At 41.3% G+C, this 23819-nt stretch overlaps 1 protein-coding gene across 3 annotated transcripts in view; it reads left to right on the top strand.

Annotated features, from left to right (window-relative positions):
- The window catches only part of LOC140486249 (uncharacterized protein CXorf38-like), an 85930-nt gene that overhangs the window by 44847 nt on the left and 17264 nt on the right, over positions 1-23819 (top strand). For 2 of the 3 annotated variants that reach the window (XM_072585142.1, XM_072585140.1), the window contains 2 exons: positions 7048-7219; positions 7356-22828. In XM_072585142.1, coding sequence (XP_072441243.1) covers positions 7048-7219; positions 7356-7450 — 267 coding nt within the window. In that variant the 3' untranslated portion in view covers positions 7451-22828. Of the gene's footprint in view, positions 1-7047; positions 7220-7355; positions 22829-23819 lie in introns of those variants that run through there. The other variant, XM_072585141.1, reaches the window with a different exon arrangement.

Below are 23819 nucleotides of genomic sequence, written 5' to 3'. Positions count from 1 at the left end.
CAGATCTAAAAGTTGAAGTTCTAAATTGAAGAAAGGCTAATTGGAGGCAGATGTTTGCAGGTGAAGGGACGGCTGGAAAATGGGAAGCCTTCAAAAATGAGATAACGAGAATCCAGAGAAAGTATATTCCTGTCAGGGTGAAAGGAAAGGCTGGTAGTGTAGGGAAGTGGATGATGAGAGAAATTGAGCGTTTGGTTAAGAAGAAGAAGGAAGCATATGTCGGTATCGACAGGAGAAACCGAGTGAATCCTTATAAGAGTATAAAGGCATTAGGAGTATACTTAAGAGGGAAATCACGAGGGCAAAAAGGGGACATGAGATAGCTTTGGCAAATAGAATTAAGGAAAATCCAAAGGGTTTTTACAAATACATTAAGGACACAAGAGTAACTAGGGAGTGAATAAGGCCCTGAAAGACCAGCAAGGCAACCTTTGTGTGAAGCTGCAGGAGATGGGGGAGATACTAAACAAGTATTTTGCATCAGTGTTTACTGTGGAGAAGGACATGGAAGTTACAGAATGTGCGGAAATAGTTGGTGACCTCTTGAAAAATGTCCATATTTCAGAGGAGGAAGTGCTGGATGTCTTGAAATGTATAAAAGTGGATAAATCCCCATGACCTGATTAGGTGTCCCCTAGAACTCTGTGGGAAGGTTGGGAAGTGATTACTGGGTCGCTTGCTGAGGTATTTGTATCATTGATAGTCGGTGAAGTTAGTGAAACAGGTGAGTTTTTACAACAATTCATACTGATTTCATGGTCATCATTAGACTTGTTCTAATTGCAGATTTATTGCTTGAATTTAAATCCCAGCAGCCACCATGGTGGGATTTGAGCTCATGTCCCTAAAGCGATTACCTGGGCCTCTGGATGACTAGTGCAATTTCATAACCACCATGCCACTACCTCCCTGTGCAATTCATAAAGAATGGACACATCCATAATGCTCTTAGGAAAAGAGTTCCAAGGTTTTGACCCTGCAACAGTGAAGGACCAAGCAGTATAGCTCTGAGTCAGGATTGTGTACAGTTTTGAGGGAAAACATTGAGGTGATGGTGTTCCCATGCATCTGTACCTTTGTCCTTCCAGGTATTAGAGGTCATGGGTTTGGCAGAAGCTGTTGAATGAGTCTTGTTTTGTTATTACAGTGCATCTTTTGGATAGTACACACTTGTGGTCGTGAATTGGATGCCAGTCAAATGGGCTGCTTTGTCCCGGATCATGTTAAGCTTCTTGAATGTGTTGGAGTTGCACTAATCCAGGCGAATGGAAACTATTTTATCACAGGCCTGATTTATGCCTTGTAACTTTCTTGCTGGCTTTGAGGAGTCAGTCAGGAGGTGAGTTATTCACCACAGAACTCCCAGCCTCTGAACTGCTGTCAAATAGAAAATAATGTTAAGAAACTGAATGACACTCTATCTGAATGTCTGCAGCATTCGTTAAAAATTGATGAGATTGGGAACTAATTATCCAAGAATGTTTTGCAATAAGGAGAGCTGGACAAAAAGGAAGAGAGGTGGGGCTGCATTCTTAATAAGAGATGATATTGGTATATTAGAATGAGTGGATCTTTGACCAAACAATCAAGATATAGAATTCAATTGGATGGAGCTAATTAACAGTAAATGGAAGCAAACATTGTTGAGTTTTTTGTGGAATACCAAATGTAATACTTATTGTAATACTAGGCATGCTATAAATCAGGAATATAAAGAAACAGGAATTGTGGGTAATACAATATTACTGGCAATTTTAGTATAGACTGGGCTAACTAAGTCAGCACTGATGCAATGGAGAATGAATTACTGACTGTAAGAAACTGTGTAAGGAATAGTATGTTGAGTCAACTAGGAATCGGGCTATTTTTGGATGTGTTGTCATATAATGAGAAATGGATAATTAATAACTTTGCTGGAAAGGAATATTTGCAAAATAACGACCATGATATAATGGAATTTTACATGCTGTTTGAAGGTAACATAGTTCATTATAAACTGCGTTTAATATCTAAGTAAAGGAAACTATGAGGATGAGAGGAATAGATTGGCTAGAGTGGATTGGGAAAATGCATTAAAAGATTTGATGGTAAGAAAGGAAGTGGTTACTTTTTAAATAAATACAACAATGTGAACAATAGGTACATTCCTCATGCAGCCCTCCACTCCCTCTGCTCCAACCCCAACCTCACTATCAAACCGGCAGACAAGGGAGGCGCGGTGGTAGTTTGGCGCACCGACCTTTACACCGCTGAGGCTAAACGCCAGCTTGCGGACACCTCCTCCGACTGCCCCCTTGACCATGACTCCACCTCCCACCACCAAACCATCATCTCCCAGACCATCCATAACCTCATCACCTCAGGGGATCTCCCATCCACCGCCTCCAACCTCATAGTCCCACAACCCCGCACCACCCGGTTCTACATCCTGCCCAAAATCCACAAACCTGACTGCCCCGGCCGACCCATTGTCTCAGCCTGCTCCTACCCCACCGAACCCATCTTTACATACCTCGACACGGACCTGTCCCCCTTAGTCCAAGAATCCCCCACCTACGTTCGGGACACCACCCACGCCCTCCACCTCCTCCATGATTTTCACTTCCCCGGTCCCCAATGCCTTATCTTCACCATGGACATCCAGTCCCTATACACCTCCATCCCCCATCACGAAGGCCTCAAAGCCCTCCGCTTCTTCCTTTTCCACCGAACCAACCAGTACCTTTCCTCTGACACCCTCCTTCGACTGACTGAACTGGTCCTCACTCAGAACAACCTCTCTTTCCAATCCTCCCACTTCCTCCAAACCAAAGGAGTAGCCATGGGCACCTGCATGGGCTCCAGCTATGCCTGCCTCTTCGTCGGATATGTGGAACAGTCCACCTTCCGCAGCTACACTGGCACCACCCCCCACCTTTTAGTCCGCTACATCGATGACTGTATCGGTGCTACCTCATGCTCCCACGAGGAGGTTGAACAGTTCATCCACTTTACTCACACCTTCCACCCCGACCTCAAATTTACCTGGACCGTCTCAGACTCCTCCCTCCCCTTCCTAGACCTCTCCATTTCTATCTCGGGCGACCGACTCAACACGGACATTTACTATAAACGACCAACCTCCACAGCTACCTAGATTACACCTCCTCCCACCCTGCCCCCTGTAAAAATGTCATCCCATATTTCCAATTCCTTCACCTCCGCCACATCTGCTCCCAGGAGGACCAATTCCAATACCGAACAACCCAGATAGCCTCCTTCTTTAAAGACCGCAATTTCCCCTCAGACGTGGTTGACGATGCTCTCCACCGCATCTCATCCACTTCCCGCTCCTCCGCCCTTGAACCCTGTCCCTCCAATCACCACCAAGACAGAACCCCACTAGTCCTCACCTACCACCCCACCAACCTCCAGATACATCGTATCATCCTTCGTCATTTCCGCCACCTCCAAACAGATCCCACCACCAAGGATATATTTCCCTCCCCTCCCCTATTAGCGTTCTGGAAAGACCACTCCCTCCGCGACTCCCTCGTCAGGTCCACACCCCCCCACCAACCCAACCTCCACTCCCGGCACCTTCCCCTGCAACCGCAAGAAATGCAAAACTTGCGCCCACCCCTCCCCCTCTCACTTCCCTCCAAGGCCCCAAGGGATACTTCCATATCCGTCACAAATTCACCTGCACCTCCACACACATCATCGCTGCACCAAATGTGGCCTCCTCTATATTGGGGAGACAGGCCGCCTACTTGCAGAACGTTTCAGAGAACACCTCTGGCACACCCGCACCAACCAACCCAACCGCCCCGTGGCTGAACACTTTAACTCCCCCTCCCACTCCACCAAGGACATGCAGGTCCTTGGCCTCCTCCATCGCCAGACCATGACAACACGACGCCTGGAGGAAGAGCGCCTCATCTTCCGCCTAGGAACCCTCCAACCACAAGGGATGAATGCATATTTCTCTAGCTTCTCATTTCCCCTCCCCCCCACCTTATCTCAGTCCCAACCCTTGGACTTTGCACCGCCTTCTTGACCTTCAATCTTCTTCCCGACCTCTCCGCCCCCTCCCCTCTCTGGCCTATCACCCTCACCTTAACCTCCTTCTACTTATCGCATTCCCAACGCCCCTCCCCCAAATCCCTCCTCCCTACCTTTTATCTTAGCCTGCTTGGCACACTCTCCTCATTCCTGAAGAAGGGCTTATGCCCAAAACGTCGATTCTCCTGCTCCTTGGATGCTGCCTGACCTGCTGCGCTTTTCCAGCAACACATTTTTCAGCTCTGATCTCCAGCATCTGCAGTCCTCACTTTCTCCACATTCCTCTAAGGTACAATCATCCAAAAGAAAAGGTGAATCAACCATGATTAATAAGAGAACTCAAAGATCAATGGAAGTGGTTTATAAGCATATCAGAAATGGTGGTTAGTCTGAGGATTGGGAACAGTTTAGGGCCCAAAAAGGAGGACCAAGCAACTGATAAAGGAAAAGAAAATATGAATACTAGCGAGCAAAGAACATAAAGGCAGACTGTAAAAACTTCTATTGCTACATGAAAGGAGAAATGTTAATACGGATAAATGTGGACTCATTGTAGGTGGGGACAGGAGAAATGACGAGATACTAAATAGTTACTGGCATCTGTTTTCACATACAAAGAGACAGAAAATTCTCTTAACCAAGGATCTTGTATGAATGAAGAGCTGAAAGAAATTAGTATTAATAAAGAAGTGGTATTTGAAAGATTAGTTGGATTGAGGGTTGATAAATATCCTGGACCAGATGAGCTTCACCCAGAGTGTTGAAGGAACTAACAATAGAGGTGGTGTATTATATTTTGTTTCTGGATTCTGAAACAGATTATGGAAATGTTCTTGCTGAGTGGAAGATGACAAATGTAATCCTGTTATTTAAGAAGAGAATGGAGACCTTCAGTTTGATGCTGGTAGTGAGGAAAATCATAGAATCCAGACAATGTGGAATTAGGCCATTTGGCCCATGAAGTCCACACCAAAACTCTGAACAGCATTCCTCCCAGCCCCACCCTCTTACCCTCTCCATGTAACTCTGCATTTCCCATGGCTAATCCACCTAGCTTGCACATCCCTGGACACTATGGGGAATTTAGCATGACCAATCCACCTAACTGCACATCTTTGGACTGTGAGAGGAAACTGGAGCATCTGGAAGAAACCCATACTGACATTGAGACAATGCACAAATTCCACACATGATGTGGAGGTGCCAGTGTTGGACTGGAGTGGACAAAATCAGAAGTCACATGGCACAAGGTCATAGTCCAACAGTTTATTTGAAATCGCAAACTTTCGCAGTGCTGCTCCTTCATCAGGTGAAGTCACATATTTCAAATAAACCTGTTGGACTATAATGAAACTGCACTCAGACAGTCACCTGAAGGTAGAATTGAACCGAGGTCCCTGACGCTGTGAGGCAGCAATACTAACCACTGAGCCCATGTTAGAATCTTCTTGATGGATGAGATACCCGAAAAATTAGAAAGGAATAGCAAAATTGGGCAAGGTCAACATGGATTTATGGAAGAGAAATTATCTATGACAAACTTGTTGGGGTTTTGAAAAAGATTACTTATAGCATGACCAAAGATAACCAGTAGATTTGATGCATTTGGAATTTAAGAAGGTTTTTGATAAGGTTCCATGTAAAAGGTCAGTGAATAAAATGAGAACACATGGGCTTGGGGTGAATTTCTAATGTGGATTGAGAATTGGTGAATTGACAGAAAGCAGAGAGTAGGAATAAACATCATTCTTAAGAGACAGGCTGTTACTAGTTGGGCACACCTTGGGAAAAAAAACAAGAAGTCAGAAGATTTATTAGATGGTGAGAAGTTTGGAAATATGGTGTCCAAAGGGATCTGCATATCCTTGTTCATGAGTCACTAAAAGCCAAAATGCAGGACAGCAAGCAATAGGAAAGGTAAAATGTATGTTGGCGTTCATTTCAAGGGGATTTCAGTACAGCAGTAAAGATGCCTTACTGCAAATATATAAAATCTTGGTGAGGCCTCACCAGGAGTATTCTGTAGAGTTTCAGTCTCCTTATCTAAGACAGGATATATTTACCATTAAGGGAGTGCATTGGAGACTCACCAGATTAATCCATGGGTTGGCAGGATTGTTTCATGAGATGAGATCAAGAAAACCATGTTTGGGTTCTTCACAGTTTCAAAGAATGACAGGTGATGTCAGTGAAACTTACAAAATTTTTACAGGGCATGTCATGGTGAGTATGGGTAAGATGTTTCCCCCGGCTGGTGACTCTTAAAGCAGTGGACATAAGCTCAGGACAAGGCCTACACCATTTAAGACTAAGATTCCAATTTTCTTCACTCAGAGGGTGCTGAATGTTTGGAATTCTTTGTCCCAGAGGGCTGGACAATCAATGAGCTGTTCAAGACAGAAATCATTTGGTTTCTGAGACTAATGATATTAAGGGGTGTAGGGCAATGGCATTGACCAAATGATCAGCTAGATGTTCTAGAATGGTGGGGTGGGTATCAGAGGCTGAATGGCATACTCCCACTCTTCTTCCTGTGTTGCCAAGTATTCCAATAGCTGGTGAATAGCAATTCCCAGGATCAGTGTGGGAATTCAAACATGGTATTGCCATTGAATATCAAGGGACAATGGTTAGATTCTCTCTTGTTGGAAGTGGTTTCGTTTGACACTTGGGTGGCATAAATGTTGCATGTCAGTTGATAGCCCAAGTCTGAATATTGTCCATGTTTTGCTGCACATGGACACAGACTGCTTCAGTATTAGAGGAGTTATGCATTGTGCTGAGCAATTGTGGAATGATCAGTGATTATTTTCACTTCTGATGTAATGTGATTTTATTTAACAGATGTCAGTGCATCATCTCACAATTGTGCTTTCCTTGATGCTGCCATTGGATAATATTTCAGTTTTTTCGAAGTTATGCATGTTTAGTTTCTAAGTAAAAATTATTCTGTTGCCTGTTTACATTGCTGCATTACTAATTCATTACATTGTCCTATTAAAGCATATAAACAGTCTGAATACTTTCAAAGAATTTTTGAAGCAAAACAAGGAACTTGAAAATGTGCTTCACAAAGAGGTTCAGCAGTTGTATGCTGTTGAGAAAAGATGGAAACATGGTGTGGGGACTGTGAAAGGTCAAGATGGAGTGGAGTGGAATCTGGAGGAAAACGAAGGTAATAGTGGCAAAGACAAATAGTGTTTATTTTCTTCATTCTTTTGCTCTTTAGTTCAAAGTGGTTAAAAAGTGGTTTCTGCCAATGTATACAGGATACAGTCTTCAAATAAACAATGAACTCTATCTCTTGGCAGGCTTATCAACTATGGATGGCAAAACAGGGGAGGATGATTCATGCAGACGTACCTGTGCACCCGGATTAAAACATAAGAATGAGGAACAGGAATAGACAATTTAGTCCCTCGACCTCCTCCACCATTTGGTTTGATCATGGCTGATCTCAACTCACCCTCAACTCCACTTTCCTGCCTGCTCTCTGTAACACTTCAACCCATTACTAATTAAGAATCTGTCTGTCTCCCCCTTAACTTGATACAATGTCCCAGCATCCATTGCACTCTGGAATCATGAATTCCAATGATTTGAGAGAACTAATTTCTCCTTATCTCTGTTTTAAATCTGCTACCCTTTATCCTAAAACTATGACCTCTGCTTCTGGATTACCTCGCATGAGGAACCATCCTTTCTATGTCTACTTTGATCATCCCCTTTAGCATCTTATAAACCTCAATTAGATCTGCTCTCATTCTTCTAAACTCCAGAGAGTATATACCTAAACTGCTCAAAGTCTCTTCATCTCTGAAACAATCTAATGAACCTCATCTGAACTGCCCCAAATGCAACTACATCCCTTCTCAAGTAAGGGGTCAAAAATTATACACAGTACTCCAGGTGCGATTTCACTAACCCATGTACAGTTGAAGCAGCACCTCTCTATTTTTATATTGGAGACTTTATCTAGGAACAGATAAGTGTGGACTTGTAGAGCTAAATGACCTATTTCCACAAGGTATGGATTCTATGATTCCTCCCTCCCAGGAACCTGTTTCCTTATTGAGCAGCACGGTGGCTCAGTGGTTAGCACTGCTGCCTCACAGCACCAGGGACCTGGGTTTGATTCCAGCCTCAGATGACTGTCTGCGTGGAGTTTGCACATTCTCCCTGTGTCTGGTTAGGTTTCCTCCCATAATCCAAAGATGTGCAGGTAGGTGAATTGGTCATGCTAAATTGTCCATAGTGTTCACGGGTGTGTAGGTTAAGTGCGTTAGTCAGGAATAAATGTAGAGAAATGGCGCTGGCAGCATCTATGCAGAGAAAGCGGAGTTAACATTTCAGAATTGAAGGGTCACTGGACTCAAAAGGTAAGGTTTATTAACTCTGCTTTCTCTTCATAGATGCTGCCAGATTCTGCTGAATTTTTACAACAATGTCTGATTTGGTTTCTGATTTACAGCATCTGCAGTTCTTTGGTTTTTATATTTCATCAATCATGACGTAGCCTAAAAGTTTGAGAAACCGCAATTCAGCTGAAATAAATGATTAGATTACTTACAGTGTGGAAACAGGCCCTTTGGGCCAACAAGTCCATACCGACCCCCCATCCACCCAGACCCATTCCCCTACACCTAACACTACAGGCAATTTAGCATGGCCAATTCACCTAACCTGCACATTTTTGGACTGTGGGAGGAAACCCACGCAGACACGGGGAGAATGTGCAAACTCCACACAGTCAGTCGCCTGAGGCGGAAATTGAACCCAGGTCTCTGGCGCTGTGAGGCAGTAGTGCTAACCATCGTGCCACTGTAAAATTTGATTTGATAAAATGATCTGACTGTTTGAATATGAAGTCAGTGAGAATGTTATGGTGTTAAATTAAAACCATTGTGTGTTTGACCCTAAACAGAGGGGCTGTTTTCCTATTGTTGACAAAGCAAGCCTATCTGTGTACTTATTACAATATATGAGCAGAGAAATAAATGTAAAGACATGAGATGGCATTAAATTAATCTATTTATTGGAGAATGATCAAAATTTGATAACTAATCTAACATTGTTTGATTAACAGACATAAAGACATGATGCTGATACCCGTATCACTGATTGCATGTGGATTTGTTTGTGAAAACAGTGTGCTAACGGAGTCAGAAGACAAACTGTGATTCTACACAATGGTTCATTGTTGGTCCTAGAATACAACTGCTTGTCATTATTACACAGTTACCAAGCCTAGTGTGGTAACAGTGTCCTAATGCGGACTGAGGACGTTAATGGAGTACAATTAGTGAGTTGTTGCATCGTAAATGAGAAATCAGGAAAAGATTGTAAAATGCCTTTGTTGTGCACATATATATGTAGGATTATGGTTTATTTAATCTCTTATGAATAAAACTTTTATTTCTTTTAATGTAATTGGAATTAATAACTTCTGAGCTTAACTGTTATGCTATATAGTTTGATATTGGATTACAATTTATCAGATAGAGTCACAGCACAGACATAAACTCTTCAGCCCAAACTGGTCCATACCAACCAAAATACCTATCCATGTTAACTCCACTTCCCTACACTTGGCTCATATCCTTCTAAACTTTTCCGATCCATGTATTTGTCCAAATGCCTTTTAAATGTTGTTAATGTTGCCGCCTCAACCATTTCCGCTGGCAGCTCATTCTGCCTCTGTAAAAGAAAGTTGCCCTCAGGTTCCCTTTTATTCTTTCCCCTCTAACTAAGGTTAGATTTGTATGTGGAAATATAATACAAATACAAATTTCCCTTCTAACTGATACCTCTAATCCTTGATTTTCCAACCCTGGGAAAAGGACTGAGTGCATTCACCCTATCCATGCCTCTCATGATCTTATACTCTTCTACAAGATTCCCCCTCAGTCTCTTACGATCTAAAGAAAAAGTCTTGGCTTGACCAACCTTTCCCCATAACTCAGACCCTTGAATCCTGGCAACATTCTTGTAAATTTCTTCTGCATAGTATGGATGCATGAATCATTCTATAAGATTCTCTTAGCTATACACTTAGCTATATCTCTTATATTAAATATCATAGGTAGTGGTATATGTGATGTTGGCAGATGGCTGTTGCCTCCTCGTGGTCAGGGGTTGGGGGGGGGAGGGGTAGGAGCATGGGGCAGTGGGCCTTTCTCCTGCCCCTCCCTCCAGAGAAGGACCCCATTCCCCTGGGTCCTTCTCTTCATATCTGGCTATTTTGTCTGCTAGCCCTCCCCAATTGACACCACTACCTTTCCCTCATCCTTCCTCAAAGGGTGGAGTCATAAAGGATACATTATCCTTCTTTGTGCTGATACCTGATTCTGCAACTGCACTTTGTATGATTGCCTGAGGTCCCCTTACACTCCTACAGCGACTTGTGTGCTAGCTGTTTTCAAATCACCACTGTTTCTTTAGCTCTTATGTCTGTGCTTGAGCCATTTTAGTTTTCTCTTCACTTTTCTCCCTTTCCCTCATCAATTTCTCACACTGCATTTGATACTGGTTCATATGTATAAGGTCTGAATCTCTCTGGCTCTGTAAATTCCTGACCTCCCAGTCAGTCTCTTTATCTCTTCTCAAGTTCAGTGACCTCTATTCTGCTGCCACTTTCAGTACTTTCTTAACCTTCATTTTCCCATACTATCTTTTGCCATACTCCAGAAAGTATCCCCATGTCTTCCTATTCCTGTACTGGTATACTCACAGTAATTCATCCATTTTCCAGTTGCATGATATTGGAAGAATCCTCTCCGGTCAAAGTCCCTTGGACCTACCATTCTCCATTAGTGCTGATGTGTCCAAAGTTCTCTTTGTGTCTTTCTGCTCCAAATTTCCACCTCCTATTTCCTACACCCACTCACTCTTGGCTGTTACATGAGGCAGTTGTCCTCTTAAATGAAGCTCAGGCAGGATGTTGGAAAAATAGATTGGTGTAGGAAGAGCAGAGAACGTGATCTACTTCAGTAAGGTGTTCGATAAGGTTCCCCATGGTACACTGGTTAGCAAGGTTAGATCACATGGAAAACAGGGAGAACTAGCCATTTGGATACAGAACTGGCTCAAAGGTGGTGATGGAGGGTTGATTTTCAGACTGGGGACCTGTGCCCAGTGGTGTGCCACAAGGATTGGTGCTGGGTCCACTGCTTTTAGTAATTTATATAAATGATTTGGATGTGAACATAGGAGGTATAGTTAGTAAGTTTGCAGATGACACCAAAATTGGAGGTGTAGTGCACAGCAAAGAAGGTTACCTCAGACTGCAACAGGATCTTGATCAGATGGGCCAATGGGCTGAGGAGTGGCAGATGGAGTATAATTTAGATAAATGTGAGGTGCTGGATTTTGGAAAGGCAAATCAGGGCAGGACTTATACACTTAATGGTAAGATCCTGGGGAGTGTCATTGAACATAAAGACCTTGGAGTGCAAGTTCATAGTTCCTTGAAAGTAAAGTTGCAGGTAGATAGGATAATGAAGAAGGTCACCACAGCTCCTTTGACAGAACCTTATGAACCTATAACCTCTACCATCTAGAAGAGCAGCAGGGCATGGGAACACCTTGTCCTGCAAGGTTTGCTTGAAGCTATACACCATTCTGACTTGAAACAAAATTGCTGCTCATTCAAAGTTACTCAGTCAAAATTCTGGAACTCCATCTCTTATAACACTGTGGCTGTACCAACACAACATGGATGCAGCAATTCAAGAAGGTGGTTCACCATCACATCTGAAGGGCAATTAGGAATGGTTAATAAGCATTGATCCTGCCAATGGTGTTCACATGCTGGGAATTGTTTTTAATGTACTTCTAAGCACTCTAAATAAGACAGCCTGTCCTTTGAAATTTCTTTTGTAGTCAAAGCCAGGGAACAGGAATAAATTTGACCAGAATGAACATGGGCCAGCCCTCCTGCATTGACTTGTCCCACCCAAGGAAGTGTATTGATACACCCTGTCATCATTGGATATAGCAACCTAACTAAAGGACTCAATACTTTCCTCAGGGCTATTTTATCAAGGAAATCATTGGACTATATCAGCACCTTCTATTTTGGACCGTATACATATTACCAGAAAGAAGGTGTTTGTAGCCTTAAAACACATCAAGGTGGATAATTCTCTGGGCCTGATCAAGCCCGTCCTTGGATGTAATGGGAGGCTAGAGAAAAAATTGCAAAGGCCCTTGCAGAGATTTGTGCTTCACCTCTAGCCATTAGTGAAGTTCTGGAAGGCTAGAGGGTGGCTAATGTTGTACCATTGTTTAAGAAATGTAGCAAAGACAAGCCAGGGAACTAGAGGGCAGTGAGTCTGACATTAGTGGAAGGCAAATTGTTGGAGAGGATACTGAGATAAGGATCAACCAACATTTGAATAGTCAATGTCTGATTGGGGTTAGTCAGCATAGATTTTCATGGAATGACATGTTTGACAAACTTTTTAAAGTTTTTTTGAAGAGGTAACCAAGATGATAGATGAGGGTAGGGCAGTGGAATATGTCTATATGAATTTTCGTCAGGCCTTTGACAAGGTCCCCATGGCAGGTTGGTCTTGAAGGTTAGGTTGCATGGGATCCAGGGAGAGCTAGCTAATTGTATTCAAAATTGGCTCAAAATAGGAAGTAGAGGGTGATGGTTGAAGGTTGTTTCTCATACCAAACGGCTGTGACTAGTGGTGTGCTACAGGGGTTGGTGCAAGGAACTTTGTTATTTGTTATTTACATAAATGATCTGAATGTGAATGTACAAGGCATGATTAATAAGTTTCCGGTTGATACAAAATTAGGAGGTATCATTGATAGCGAGGAAGGTTATTAACAACTATAAAGTAATCTTGATCAGATGCGGAAGTGGACTGAGGATTGGCAAATGCACTTCAACACGGATAAGTGTGAGGTGTTGCACCGTGGAAAGTCAAACCAAGGTAGAAGTTATATTGTAAGGGGTAAGGTCCTGAGAGTGTTGTGGAACAAAGGGACGCAGCAATACAAATACACGCTCAGTGGTTAGCACTGCTGCCTCACAGCGTTAGAGACCCAGGTTTGATTCTCGCCTCGGGCGACTGTCTGTCTGGAGTTTGCACATTCTCCCCATGTCTGTGTGGGTTTCCTCTAGGTGCTCCAGTTTCCTCTCACAATCCAAAGATGTGCAGGTTAGATTAATTGGCCATGCTAAATTGCTCATAATGTTATGGGATGTATAGGTTCGGTGCATTGGTTAGAGGAAATGTAGAGTAGTAGGGGAATGGATCTGGTTAGATTACTCTTCGGAGGGTCAGTGTGGACTTGTTGGGCCCAATTGGCCTGTTTCCACACTGTAGGGATTCTATGATTCTATGATACATTGTTCTTTGAAAGTGGCACCATAGGTAGACTGGGTGGTGAAGAAGGCAGTTATCATGCTGAAAATGTGTTGCTGGAAAAGCGCAGCAGGTCAGGCAGCATCCAAGGAGCAGGAGAATCAATGTTTCGGGCATGAACCGTTCTTCAGGAAACGGAAGTTATCATGCTGGCCTTCATTGGTCGAAGCATTGAGTATAGGTGTTGGGACATTATGTTATAGTTGTATAAGTTGCTGGTGAGGCCACACTTGGAGTATTGTGTACAGTTTTGGTCACCTTATAATAGGAAAGACATAGCTAACCAGAAAGAATGCAAAGAACATTCTTATAAATGTTGCAGATGTTATGGACCAGACCAGACCCCCTCAAAACATTTCAAGAAAGTAGCACGGACCCTAACTTTGCTCATTGTTTTAAGCAGGTGTACAGTGGATATTCCAGGAGGGATGTAGCTGGGCCAACCACTTAGTTTTAACAAAACAGAATTTATTCCTAAGGTCATTCCTAAGTAATGAAATACAAACAAAAGAAAACAGCATATGGAATAACTTAACCTATCCAAAAACCCAACATCATGATGCTGTTCCAAATTCCTGTAACAATCCCCATAAACATCCCTTGGCAAAAAAGGTAAAATCGAATACAGGGTCTTCCAAGAGAGAGAGCTGGCAGAGAGATTCTTCAGGGAACATGGAGCAGTTTTTTTGGATTCCCAGATAACACCTGACTAACAGCTCTGAACAGCCAGACTGCTAAAACCAAAACAAACCAGAGAAAAGCTGAGCTGGCAGAACTGGCCATTCCCCTTTCATTGTGCAAGTGTTTTTTTAAAACCTAAAAGCTTCTTCAAGTAGATAAACCCAGATATCTTGGAACTCATGACTTTTTGACCCCTCTGAAAAAAAAACAAGGACAACATAATCTTGTTAAAGGAGCAGCATCGTCACACAGGTCCAGTAGGCCAGGATGGGACTTTATTCCTTGGAACGTAGGGAATTGAGGAATTACCCTTTTAAGGTGTTTAAGATCATGAGGGCCATAGATAGGATGAATGCATGTAATGTTTTTCCCAGGTATGGGGAATTGAAAACTATAGGGCGTAGGTTTAAGATGAGAGGGGAAAGATTTAAGAAGGACCTGAGAGGCAACTTCTTCACACAGAGAGTGGTGCGTATGTGGAATGGGCTGCCTGAGAAAGTGGTTGAGGCAGATACAATAGCAATATTTACAAAAACATTTTCATAGGTACACGGATGGGAAAAGTTTAGAGGGGTATGAACCAAATGTGGACAATTGAAAAATAGCTGAGTGGTCAGCATGGACCAGCTTGGGCCGAAGGGCCTGTTTTCATCCTGTATTACTCTATGACTCTATTCATGTAATGACTTTTTATGAATAGAAAGGGGTTCTTTTCTATGTACGTTGACTATCAAGGTATGCAAGAAACTTGCAGCATCATGGTTTTCCTTTAGCTAGTTGGGAATTGTACTTTTTGCTAATAGAGTTTCTTTCACTGTGAAGATGGGGAAGATTGCACAAATTAGTTTCTGAATTTTCATTTAGGAGCCTTGTCTTCCTTAAGTATGTTTGAAAAATTTTGACGAGCACAATATATCATTTGCAGATCATTTCCAAAATTATCCAGCTATGTAATAGTATAGTAGCTATACTGCTGGACCAGTAATCCACAGACTTGGACTAATGTTCTGGAAATATCCATTCAAATCCCTCCATCGCAGCTGGGGATTTCATTTCAATTAATTAAGTACAGTATGTCTGAATAAAAAGCTATTAGTAGTAATAGTGGCCATGAATCCATTGTTTTGTCATGAAAATCTATCAGGGTCAGTAATCTGTCAGAATTAAATCTGTAGGCCTAATCTTCTGATCTATGGAACCCAAATAATGGGATTGAATAGTAACTGCCCTCTGAAGTGACTTCGCAAGCTACTCAGTTCCCCCTGTCTATCTTGAGGGCAATCAAGGTCCAACAGTAACTGCTATCCTTACTAGTGATACCTATGTCCTATGACTGAATTCAAAAATGTGAAATTTTAGAAATCACTGCTTTACTTCACGGAGCTAGTCGAAATAAAAATTTGATCCTCTTTTAGTTGACCATGTTAGTTTTAAAGCAATATGCAGCATTATTATGATTCTTTTAGTTGAAGTGTGATGGGTAACAAAAGTAGATTGTGTATTGAATTTTCTCACAGCGTAAAAAAAACTTTAGAAAGTGTATTTCAATTTCTGTATATCGTATTTCTGACATATTCATAATTTTAAATCATGTGGTGAAGATTCAGTGAGCTGAAGTCAAAATTTGTATCTATCCCTTAAAGATTGTTTGAAAATGTTAATTTTGTAAACCATTGTTAAGTTTATTAAAAAAGTTTATATTACCTTCTAATGATTATTCCTCTACAGAAAGCTACATTTATTGCTATATGATTTATTGAAATGTTGCAGGCTTAAATCATGAGAACCAACTTTCAATGAGTTAACCATTTGCATTTAATGGAAAGATGTTTTTCATACATAGAATTGGGGTATTGTTGGCTGGGTCAGCATTTATTGCCCATTCCTAATTACTGTTGAAATGAATGACTTGCTGTGCCATTCCAGAAGGCAGTTAAAGTCAGGTATGTATTTGTATTGCCATGTACTTGGAGACATATGTAAGCCAGACTAGGTAAGAGTGGTAGATTTCCTTTTGTGAAACAAAGTAATGAGCCACCTGGATTTTAAACATGGATGATAGGAGCAGGAGTAGGCCATTTGTCCCTTTGAGCCTGTTCCCACCATTAAATATGATTGCGGCTGATTGTCCAACTCACTACCCTGTTCCCGTTTTCTCCCCATGCTCTTTGATCTCATTAGCCTTAACAACTATAGCTAACTTCTTCTTGAGAGAACATTCATATGCTTTGACCTCAATTGCTTTCTGTGGCAGAGAATTCCACAGGCTTACCACTCTTGGGATCAAGAAACTTCTCCTCATTTCAGTTGTAAATATCCTACCTCATATCCTTAGATTATGAACCTTGGTTCTGTACTTTCCAGTCATCAGGACATCCTTTCTGTGTGTATCCTGTCTAGTTCTGTTAGAATTTAGCAGATTCGTATGTGATCCCTGCCATTCTTCTAAACTCCAGTGAATATAGTCCTAACCAATCCAGTATCCCTTTATATATCAGTCCGGCCTTCTCATTTTCACAACAATGCTCACCACTTTAATTCTAGATTTTTATTGAATTCAAATTTCACTACCTGCCATAGTGAGATTCAAACCGATGTTCCCAGAACATTAGCCTGGGATTCAGGATCATCAGTCTAATAACATCATCACTCTGCCACCACCTCTCCACCTTCAGGTGAAAACCATTTGTGCATACAACCTTTCTTCTCTCATTCAAACATGGTGTACTTCACACATGGAGGAATTTTCTTCCATTCAATAAAGCAAAGGTTGGTGTCTCAGCCCACAACTTAATTAGCAATGGCTCAGTTAAATAAGAGTGGTAGAATGACCTGAAGTTGCAATTGCTGATGACTGAAAAAATGTCACTGCAAATTGTTCTCAAATTCATGGCTGCCAGAATTCATACCAGAGAGTACTGTACCTATTAATTGCCAGTAGGTTCACATTTTCTAGTTTAGTTGCCTCGTCAGGAAATATTGCTGTTGAATCAGTAATAGAGAGATGTTGCCTGACTACCTTCCTTAACACAATTGAAAAAATGTTATCCCAATGGATTGGGGAAAGTATTAGAATTTGGCAAACCAAAATTTCTAAGTAGTATTCAATCATTTTTGTGTAAAAGGCATATGTTTAAAATATGTAGATGCAACAGCTATCCTGGATGAGAAATGATCAGATACTTATTAAAAGCGCTATGTCAATATTCCCTCAGAATTTTGCATTTCAATCGTATTAGCTCTTGCTCTTCTAAACTCCAATGGCTATTAGTGTAGCCTGACAAAGGCAGGAAAGTAGAATTGAGAGTTATCAGGTCAACCATTACCTCATTGAATGGAGGAGCAGACTCAAGAGGCTGAATGGCCTACTTCTGATCCTATACCCAATAGTCTATCAGGCTAAGGGGAGCATTTGAAGATGGGGAAATTCCAGAATGAATTAGTCAGAATGTGCAGATGAGGAAGGCGTTCGACAAGATTCCCCGTGGGAGACTGCTTAGCAAGGTTAGATCTCATGGAATACAGGGCGAACTAGCCATTTGGAATCAGAATTGGCTCAGAGGTAGAAGACAGAGGGTGGTGGAGGGTTGTTTTTATACTGGAGGCCTGTGACCAGTGGAGTGCCACAAGGATCGGTGCTGGGTCCACTACTTTTCATCATTTATATAAATGATTTGGATGCGACCATAAGAGGTATAGTTAGTAAGTTTGCAGATGACACCAAAATTGGAGGTGTAGTGGACAGCGAAGAAGGTGACCTCAGATTACAACAGGATCTTGATCAGATGGGCCAGTGGGCTGAGAAGTGGCAGATGGAGTTTAATTTATATAAATGCGAGGTGCTGCATTTTGGGAAAGCAAATCTTAGCAGGACTAATACATTTAATGTTAAGGTCCTAGGAAGTGTTGCTGAACAAAGAGACCTTGGAGTGCAGGTTCATAGCTCCTTGAAAGTAGAGTCGCAGGTAGATAGGATAGTGAAGAAGGTGTTTAATATGCTTTCCTTTATTGGTCAGAGTATTGAGGACAGGAATTGGGAGGTCATGTTGCAGCTGTCAGCACATTGGTTAGGCCACTATTGGAATATTGCGTGCAATTCTGGTCTCCTTCCTATTGGAAGGATGTTGTGAAACTTGAAATGGTTCAGAAAAGATTTACAAGGATGTTGTGAGGGTTGGAGGATTTGAGCTATAGGGAGAGGTTGAGTAGGCTGGGGTTGTTTTCCCTGGAGTGTTGGAGGCTGAGGGGTGACCTTATAGAGGCCTATAAAATCATAAGGGCATGGATAGGATAAATAGACAAAGTCTCTTTCCTGGCATGGGGGAGTCCAGAACTAGAGGGCATAGGTTTAGGGTGAGAGGGGAAAGATATGAAAGAGATCTAAGGGGCAACATTTTCACACAGAGGGTAGTACGTGTATGGAATGGGCTGCCAGAGGATGTGGTGGAGGCTGGTACAGTTGCAACATTTAAGAGGCATTTGGATGGGTGTATGAATAGGAAGGGATTGAGGGATATGGGCCAGGTGGGACTAGATTAGGTTGGGATATCTAATCAGCATGGACGGGTTGAACCGAAGGATCTGTTTCCCTGTTGTACATCTCTATGACCAGAATGGAGACATGAAAATATTGTCCAGTATTGTACATAAATAAATAACTGCAGATACTGGAAATGTGGAATTAAAACAGAAAATATTTTGTATACATAGCAGTTCAGGCAGCACCTGTGTAAGGAAAGCAGAGTTAATGTTTCGGCTCCAGTACCCCTTCTTTAGAACTCCACAAATGCTGCCAGATCTTTTGAGTTTCTCTAGCTATTTCTGTTTTGGTTTCAGAATGTTGTAACTAAAGTCGTAAAATAAGTTCTGCTTAAACCATGTCTTGGAAATGATACAGTTAAAGTAATGCAAGACTGAATCTAGCATTATAGAATTGATTGATGGGCCTGGAAATGGAGTAATTAGCACAAGCACAAGTTTGGCCATCAAAATGTTGGCATGTGCATGCACAGTGAGCCCAGTGACATCAGTTAGTGGCTATAGATGTCCTTACTTCAGAATTATTCTATGTATGTGTGGCTGGCATCATTACGTTCCATGTGGAACAATGTCACACCTTCTGTAATGTATATGTGGCCCAAAGGAGACTGAAATTCTGCATGTCCAAGGTAGTCAGGGGCTGAGAATTCAGGAGTGGGTACAAAGACCAGGAGAGGAAACAACCATCACAAAGTAGCACCAGCCATTCAGCTCTTGGTGATCAAGAGACAGATATTGACCCTGGGCTGAATTTAGACTTAGAAACAGTGATGATACGCACCAGTGACTCCACTACAGCAGCCTTTTCAAGCCCCCTGCCTTCGACAACCCCTCAGCTTAGCAGTCAGCAACCACCACTTCACTAATACCCATGGCCTAGCTCAATACATTATCCATCCAGTTGGAAGACAGCTACATCTGTCACTTAGGAGTGAGATAGCAATGCCAGGTCAGGTTTCTGTGCTTGAGTGATCCTTGTACTACGTGGAGGTGGTGTTCCTACAAAAACAGCCAGCTGGCGAAACTATGTTTTGCAGCCTTTGCTTTGATGGGGTATCTAGTGAAAGCCTGAAACCAATAGCTTTAGCATTATGTTAGAGCTTAGTTAATTTATTTTAATTTTAAAAGATGCCAATAAAAGAATTGCAGATTGCATGCATGGATTTTTAGAGAACATTTGATTAGGTTCTGCAAAATAAATTTATTGCTAATTCGGAAATTCTTATGAAAATTCAAGCATGTAGTTTTAAAAGGATTGTAGTTACATCGGTCGTAAGACAGATAGCTAACAGAAAGTGATCAGGAAATATGAATGTGTATTTTTCAGATGGGCAGTTTGTGTATAGTGGTAACCTCCAGGGGATCTATTCTTATTTCCAACACATATAAATAATTTAGACATGAAGAACAGAGGAAAAATCAATATTTTCTTAAGATACTGTCATTGTGGCTTTACACTTAATCTTTGTGGACTTGTATTTGAAGATTTGTGATACCATTTTTTAAAAAAGAAATAAATGAAAGGACATTTGTTTTAACAAGGATTTCTTGAAAGTCACAAGCCTTCTAATAACTCATTTACTGCTGACCCACTGCCTTGGTTTACAGCAGTTAGGTTTTAGCTTCTGTTTTGGGGTTGATTTTTTTCACTTGATAGCCAGTCTGGGGCAGGATGAGAGCTCCTCAACCCACCTCTCATGTTTCTAGACAACCTCCTTGTGGGACTAGTTTCTGGAGTAGAGTGGTGCTGGAAAAACACAGCAGTTCAGGCAGCACCTGAGGAGCAGGAAAATCGACGTTTTGGGCAAAAGCCCTTCAGAGCTTTTCCAGCACCACTCTACTCCAGAATCTGGTTTCCAGCATCTGCAATCATTGTTTTTACCTTTTGGGACTAGTGTGATACCTGGAACCCTGGTCCCATCTGATCTCTGATTTCTTACTCCTGAAATGCCCGTGGAAGAATCCTTGTTACTGTTTTCTGAATGAACTGCATTGGCAAAGATCCTAGAGAGTTCTGCAAGTGGTTGGTGCCATGTGAATCTGTGCATCTGAACTTTAGACTAATAGCTGTCTGAACATATCACACCTTATCCTTTGACTTCAAGAACCAAGACTTATTGGCCAAAAGTGTTTTCTCCCCCAAAGTGAAGCTCTTTACCTTGTGTGTGTGTGTTTGCTTGTGTCTATGTTATGGGTTATTTAAAAGGGCAAACATTTAAATTTACATATTTTAAACAAAATGTGTTAATCAGTTTCCATTATAATTTGTCTAGAATAAATCAACCTGGTTGACAGATGTTTTTAAGCTTCAAGTCTAATATAGAGAAAATAGAAAGTTGAACATATCAGGAATCAGGTACAATAATTCAATTTCTGTGTGACATATTGAGCAGTGTGATGAGAGAAAGATGGTGCATTCCTCCCATCTAATCAGAATAGTTCTAAAGAAGTGGACAAGCCACATTATAAAAGATAATTTTGTTGGAGGACATGTTCTGAGTAGTTCTATTTTGTGCAAAGAAATTTGAATTGGGCAAAGGCAGGTGACAAGTCATAAGTTTGGAGACAATATTAAAAAAAAGCAAAGAATGACCAAAAAATTAATAAAGAGGGAAAAATTATGAGTATGAGAGAAAGCTAGCCAGAAATATTGTTTTGGTCTTAGCTGCTAATGCCACTATTACGTAAGTCGGATTCTAGACTTAAATTTGGCCTGATATTTTTCTTTATTTAGTATGGTGGTGTTTCAGTAAAACATAAACAAACAATGCTACAGATTTGGTTTTAATAATAAAACAGAAATTTATTATAGAAAAAATTAAAATAACGTAGAACAAACCAAGCTATTTACATATAATACAATTTGAAATATTTCAAAACACACATAGGAAAAAAATTCTATCTAGCTCAACACCATTACTTTAAAATACTCAACTATCAGAAAAAGAATTCCATTTTCTATCAAATCTATAGGGTTGTCTGAACTGTTTCTTTCAATTGCCTGTCTTGAGAGCTTGATGATCTGTTATTTGATTAATCACACAACTGAGCTTAAATTCTCTTTAGATTCAAATAACCCCTTCAGGTTTCTTAATTAAACACTTTGATTTGGAATTTTCAAACTAAGACTCTTATATTGAAGTAAAATGGAATGTCTACTTCCTCAAACACATACAGCTATTTCAATATGACTTTTGTTGACTTCAGAGGTGTTTATCGTCAAACACTTGCTGCTGTGCTTTGCATAAGATTGGGCTAATGCAGCTGATCTGCTGTGGATTATGGGTAGCCTTTTGAAAGAGGTGAATACAAAGTGCGGAGAGTGCTCAACAGATTCCAAAGTCTCTCCTTTAACATATTTGTGAGATGAATTGTTTTTTATTGTAAAAATATACTTTATTCATAAAGAAACTCTTCTATGTGCATATACAGTTTATAAAGCAGTTTGGTTCTGTTCAGTCTTTGCTTATTGAGAACAAACAAACATTGGGGTTTGACTTCCTCTATAGTCACAACAAACCCAGAGGCATTTCTCAATTATGCAAGGTGCTACTTACACATATTTGAGGCAGCGAGAAGTCCAATTACTGAACAGACCCCGATTATACTTTGGCAGAGAGACCTTAGACATTGGTCTTTCCTCACAGTCTTGTCGGCAGCTGCTCCAAACTTTAGTGCGTCCCTCAGTACCTAGTTCTGGAATGCGCAAGTCAGCAACACTTGGTCGAGGTCACTTCTTTGCACTAGAAGACCAACAAGTTTCAGGCAGTTCTGAGAATGTCTTTCCAAGTTGATCATTTTCCAGATGCAATCGTTGTTTGTCTTGGTGTGTTATGGGGAACAGACCATAGACCACAGAGTCCTACATGTTGCAGTGGTGCAGAGAGTCTGGTATGTGAGATGAAATATTTGACGAGGTTCTATATGCTTTTTCAGATGATAGCCTTTTGCAGCAATCCATCAGCATCTATAAATTATGGTCTACTATTTACAATCTATCTGACAGTGTTTCTTCACCTTGTTAAAGAACAATTGCCTTCTGGTGTCAATATTGAATACCACCTGGATATAAATCCTTTAAACTCAGTCGCTTCTATGTCAAACCTAAACTGATTGCCATTATTTGAAGATGCTGGTGTTGGACTGGGGTATACAAAGTTAAAAATCACACAACACCAGGTTATAGTCCAACAGCTTTAATTGGAAGCACCAGCTTTTGGAGCGCTGCTCCTACATCAGGTGGTTGTTACCTGATGAAGGAGCAGCGCTCTGAAAGCTAGCACTTCCAATTAAACCTGTTGGACTACAACCAGGTGTTGTGTGATTTTTAACACTGATCACCATAGACATTAATGACCTACAGTAGGAAATGACCATAGAGTCATTGCCCACTCTGCTCCAGATTTGCACTCTCAATCTCTTTAGTCCTGCATACAGAGACTTGTCTGGTTCTTGAATGTTGCCAAAACAAAACTTTTATATAAACCCAGCCCTTAGTCTGCTTAATTGTCTTTGTCTCCCACTGGATTCTGTCTCCACCTATTGCTTACTGTATTCCCTCACCCTCCCCTGTCCCATCTTCAGCATATATACAGTACTACCTTTCTCTAGCTACTGCCATCTGAAGAGTCACTGGAACTGGGAAGTGTTAACTGTGCTTTCTTCCCACAGATGCTGACAAGCCTGTTGAATTTCTCCAGCAATTTCTGTTTTGTTTCAAATTTTTAGCATCTGTATTTCTTTGTTTTAGTTTGTAATCAGAAATGTGTTGTTTTCCTCCTGGAAGAACAATTGCTGGTAATTATGAGCAAAGGCATCTGTCCTCTTGAGAATTGCCAATTCTATCAATTTAGTGAGTTTTAGACAGCAACATTGCCCCTTTTTACAGAAAGGCTTGTCTTTCAAAAATAGACTGTTTGGCCCCCTGCAATACAGGTGCAACTGCATCAAGGACAAGCAGAGTTCTGTGTTGCTGAGCTTGAAATGTACGTGGTTTGTTGCCCTCTGCTGGAAACTCTTATAAACAAATCTTCCCTGGTTTCAGTATACTGCTCTATCTGGCTTCATCTGAAATTGCATGCACTGTACTTTATTTTTGGTACTTGTACATTACCTTAATACCAAATGTAACCAATTGTTGAAAAACCCATATAAACTTGATTATGATCATTGACT

Source organism: Chiloscyllium punctatum, chromosome 15 (assembly GCF_047496795.1).
Source record: "Chiloscyllium punctatum isolate Juve2018m chromosome 15, sChiPun1.3, whole genome shotgun sequence".
Lineage (NCBI taxonomy): Eukaryota > Metazoa > Chordata > Chondrichthyes > Orectolobiformes > Hemiscylliidae > Chiloscyllium > Chiloscyllium punctatum.
This window is presented reverse-complemented; position numbering and strand designations above follow the sequence as displayed.